The sequence below is a fragment of the Cyanistes caeruleus genome, unplaced genomic scaffold, assembly GCF_971803275.1.
Source record: "Cyanistes caeruleus unplaced genomic scaffold, bCyaCae1.hap1.1 HAP1_SUPER_30, whole genome shotgun sequence".
Taxonomy (NCBI): domain Eukaryota; kingdom Metazoa; phylum Chordata; class Aves; order Passeriformes; family Paridae; genus Cyanistes; species Cyanistes caeruleus.
In genome coordinates, this window is record NW_028256295.1 from 2,268,196 (window position 1) to 2,273,035 (window position 4,840).

Sequence of the window (4,840 nt, forward strand, 5' to 3'; positions counted from 1 at the left end):
GTTTTTACTTTACTGTTCTAACACTGTTGCAAAGGTTTGGGGTTTTTTTCTCTTTTGATTATAGACAATGAAGGGGATGAGAGAAGCAGAAGAGGAATTGTAATCCCAGAATCACAGAACATTCTGAGTTGAAAGTGACACACCAGGAACAGCAAAGTAATGTTTGAACATGTACAGAGATGTCAGAATTGTAAGTTTGGGTGCTCAGTCTCTCTGCTGGGAGCCTCCTAAACAGCCTAAATGCACTGCTCTGATATTGTCATTGGTATCTGGGGCTCTCAGGGAGGCTCTGGCATCTGCAGCAGCTGAGTCAGGCCCTGCCCTTGGGATTGCTGCCAGGCAGGGGTGTCCATGGGAATGGGGTGTCCCAGCTTCCCTGTGACCTGTGGGGCTGTGGGCAAAGCAGTCCATGGCAAAGGGGAATGAGCTGAGCCCCTCCCTGAGATCCCATCATGGGCACACCTGGGGATCTCCTTGCTGTGTCCTTCCAAGCTCTGAGCTGCCCTCCTGGCTGCAAATCTGTGCCAGAGCCTCTCAGAGTTCCCTGAATGTCCCACGGGGAAGGGCAGAGATGCCACAGCTGAGGAAATGCTGTTGGCTCTGCCAAGGGAGCCGTGAGTGTCCTTGGCAGAGGGGGGTGCTGAGACCTTGCCCAGAGACCTTTAGAGAGGGTGAGACATTCAGGGATCCCTCTGCTCTGGGCAGGGTCTGGTTTATGCCAGGGTGACACAGGAGTGTGACTGTGCTCTGATTCCAGCCAAAGGTGCAAACCCAGGGCAGTTGGGAACAAGCCCATCCAGCCCCTCACCTTCCCTAAGCCACAGGGAATCCTTTGCCTCTCTTTTCTCAGTGGGAAATTCTGAGTGCAGCAGAAATGCTGGGGATTTCTGACCTCAGAGAACCAGGAATGGTTTGTGGGCAGGAAAAGAATTTCTAAAACAAACTCCTACCACCTATTTTCTTTACAAGTGTTGTGCAGATGCTACCAAGCCCTTCTGCATTAGGATTGATTCCCCTGAATATACCCTGAATTTCCAGCCTTGTCCCTCTGCCGCATGGCCACAAACCCAGGGCAGCAGGGCAGGGATGGCTCCTGGAGAGCCCCCAAGCATGGGCCTGGCTGCTCCTGGCACACTCAGACAGCACAGCTGGAGATCAGTCAAGGGCCTGGGTGATGGTTTTCCCAGAGCAGGAACAAGGCTGGGTGAGTCCCAGTCTCTCCTGATTTGTCACTGCTCTTTTTCTTCATGAACAGGTCCCCATGTGCAGCCACAGCAAATGTCCAACAGCAGCTCCATCAGCCACTTCCTCCTGCTGGCATTGGCAGACACGCGGCAGCTGCAGCTCCTGCACTTCTGCCTCTTCCTGGGCATCTCCCTGGCTGCCCTCCTGGGCAACGGCCTCATCATCAGCGCCGTAGCCTGCAGCCACCACCTGCACAGCCCCATGTTCTTCTTCCTGCTCAACCTGGCCCTCACTGACCTGGGCTCCATCTGCACCACTGTGCCCAAAGCCATGCACAATTCCCTCTGGGACACCAGACACATCTCCTACACAGGATGTGCTGCACAGCTCTTTTTCTTTCTCTTCTTCATCTCAGCAGAATTTTATCTCCTGACCATCATGTGCTACGACCGCTACGTGTCCATCTGCAAACCCCTGCACTACGGGACCCTCCTGGGCAGCAGAGCTTGTGCCCACATGGCAGCAGCTGCCTGGCCCAGTGCCTTTCTCACTGCTCTCATGCACACAGCCAATACATTTTCCCTGCCCCTGTGCCATGGCAATGCCCTGGACCAGTTCTTCTGTGAGGTGCCCCAGATCCTCAAGCTCTCCTGCTCCAAATCCTACCTCAGGGAACATGGGCTTCTTGCTGTTGGTGTGTGTTTAACTTTAGGTTGTTTTGTGTTCATTGTTTTCTCCTATGTGCAGATCTTCAGGGCCGTGCTGAGGATCCCCTCTGAGCAGGGACAAAGGCACAAAGCCTTTTCCACCTGCCTCCCTCACCTGGCTGTGGTCTCCCTGTTCCTCAGCACTGGTACATTTGCTCACCTGAAGCCCCCCTCCATCTCCTCCCCATCCCTGGATCTGGCAGTGTCAGTTTTGTACTCAGTGGTGCCTCCAGTCCTGAACCCCCTCATCTACAGCCTGAGGAACCAGGAGCTCAAGGCTGCAGTGTGGACACTGATGACTGGATGGTTTCAGAAACATTAAACTGCTGGCCAGTTTCGGCAAATCATTTGTAATAAAAGTCATCTTTGATACTTCGTGTTGATTTCGTCTTGGAGGTTTCTTTCTTTGTTTTATTATTGTAAATTGTCCAAAATAAAATGTAATTTTTTGTGCCATTTCTCATTTGGATTCTCCCCACTTTCCCTGTGGGCACAGTGCCAATGAGGAGCTGTTCTCTTTGTGGCTTTAAAGGAATTAAAGGATCTCCCAGCAAAGTTTTCTCCAGAGATGCCCCTTTTGTTCCCTTCTCTGGAGCTGCAGCAGCAGTGTCTGTGAGCAGAGCTGGGGGCAGATCAGTGCTGGCACAGCAGCTGTGGCCAGGAGCAGCAGCACTTGGTGTTGCCAGTGCTGCTCCCGTGCCACTGCCCCGCTGCCCTCCTGGCCCTGGTGTTGCTGCAGGGCCTGAGTGCTCTCGGGGCCGGGCACAGCCCTGGGGGTGGCAGTGCCGGGGCTGCAGCAGGGACAGGCCATGGGCACTGCTGGGGCAGCGCTGACGCCTCAGGGCAGGGCCTGGGGGCTCCAGGCTCCTTGCCCAGGCTCTCTCAAGAACACGGCCAGGCCAAAGCTCAGCACAGAAAACCCCCATGAGCAGCCCAACCAGTGCCAAGCACAGGGGAAGAATCATTGCCCTGATCCTGCTGGCCACAGCGTTCCTGATCCAGGCCAGGAGCCATTGGCCTCCTTGGCCACCTGGGCACACTGCTGGCTCATGCCCAGCCTGCTGTCCATCAGTGCCCCAGCTCCCTTTCTGCCTGGCTGCTGTCCAGCCCCTCTGTCCCCAGCCTGGAGCACTGCAGGGGTTGTTGTGGCCAAAGTGCAGGACCCGGCACTTGGACTTGTTAAACCTCACCTTGTTGGGTTTGGGCCCTGGATCCAGCCTGTCCAGCTCCCTGTGCAGAGCCCTCATACCCTGCAGCACATCAACACTCCCAGTCAACCTGGTGTCACCACGGTTCCATGGGGCCCTAGAGTGTCACAATGGTCTCCAGGATTCCATGAGGCCTCCCAGGGTCACAGTGTCCCTTTGGTTCCATGGAACCCCTTGGCATCACAAAGTCCCTTGGATCCTTGGTCCCTGCAGTGTCCCAGTGGATCCTTGGTTCCATGAGGTCTCTCAGTGCAGCAATGCTCTCCTTGGTTCCACAGTGTCACCATGGCCTCTTGGTCCCAAGGGCACCACAGTTTCAAACAAGTTTCCTTCATTCCGTGAGTCCCTGAGGAGCAACACTGGCCCCTTGGTTCCATGGGGCCCTGCAGTGTCCCAAGGGCCCCATCATGACACGAGGTCCTGCTCTGTCACAATGCTCTGCATGGTTCCACAAGGCCCTGCAGTGTCACAGGGGCCTTTTGGTTCCATGAGCCCAAGGAAGAGGTGGCCTCTGGAGTAGCAAAATTCATTAGCATTCTCCAGGTGGCTGAGGATCCGTCCTCCTTAGAACAGGAATGAACAGAAATGGGCACAGCTTTCTGGCTATCCCAGCTTTGGGATGGGCCCTGGGCCTGGAGCAGGAGCAGCTCCTGAGGGCCCCAAGACCAGGGCTCTTGTGCTGGCCTGGGCAGATGGGATGGCAGGAGGGGCTGCAGAGCTCTGAGCACCTCAGGGAGAGGGGAGCAGGGCACCCAGGGAGCCTCCTTTTCCCTTGGCCAAGCACCTTCCCCCATGGCTGGGGCTGAGGCCTCTCTGAGCTGCAGCTGCTGCTGTGCCCTGCAGAGGGGCTGAGGCCGTGGGGCAGTGCCCAGAGCAGCCTGCCCTGAGCAGAGCTGTGGGGCCAGAGCCGGCTGGGCTGTGCTGGGGAGAGGCCCTTGGTGCTGCTGAGAGCTCAGGGCAGCTGGGACAGCCTGGAGGGAGCTGGGCTGGGCTCAGAGAGCCTGCCAGAGAAACCAGCAGTGTCCATCTCAGCCTGTGTGAGCGTGAGGGACAGGACTCGGCCCAGGCCTTGTGGGGCAGGGACAGCGCCTGCAGGGCAAGGGATTGAAAATACGCAAGTGGCTGAGAGAGGAGGCTGCTCTGTGCCCTTGGTGGCATGAGCAGAGCAGGGAGGGGACCCAGGACATTTGTCACCACCAGGTTCTGTCCCCAGGTGTTGGCAGCCCTGGCTGCTGACCCCAGGTTTGGCTTGTGCTGAGTTTGGCCGTGGCCCAGCTCCATCCTCCTGTGGGGCTCAGGGCCTGTTGCTGGCCATGGCCAGCCCTGCCCAGCCTCTGTGCTGGCCCAGAGCCCGGCAGAGCCCGGGGCAGGGCTGTGTGTGCAGGCCCACAGGTGCCACAGGCTCTGCAGGAGCTGGGAGAGGCTGCCCAGCAGGGAGGCCATGGGGCACAGAGCCCCAGGGCTGCTGTGGGCACCACGGCACAGGGGCCGTGCCCACCTGCAATGCTCCTGCCCTGGGCTGGGTCTGCACAGGGGCTGGGGCACCATGGCTGGGCCAGCGGGGCACAAAGGGGCCACGGAGCCGCTGCCAGGGCTGGCAGCAAGGCCAGGCACAGAAAAGGAATTGCTGTGCATGGCCTGTGCTGGCCAGGGCTGGCTGTGCCAAAGGCAGGACTAAGCCTCTCTTGGTGGCTGCAGGAAAAGTCCAGAGCCCAAAGAGCCTCCATGGCTGTGCTGGAG

The 4,840-nt window shown here is 57.9% G+C and overlaps 1 protein-coding gene across 1 annotated transcript; it reads left to right on the forward strand.

The window, feature by feature from the left end:
* Positions 1 to 1,278: 1,278 nt before the first annotated feature.
* On the forward strand, positions 1,279 to 2,260 carry LOC147645284 (olfactory receptor 14A16-like). Its single transcript, XM_086874772.1, has one exon. The coding sequence runs from the start codon at positions 1,279 to 1,281 to the stop codon at positions 2,212 to 2,214; it is 936 nt and encodes a 311-aa protein (XP_086730898.1). The 3' UTR covers positions 2,215 to 2,260.
* Positions 2,261 to 4,840: the final 2,580 nt, after the last annotated feature.

What these genes read in the sequence shown, in the direction of transcription:
- LOC147645284 (XM_086874772.1), top strand. Translation starts at nt 1,279, where the DNA reads ATGTCCAACAGCAGCTCCATCAGCCACTTCCTCCTGCTGGCATTGGCA.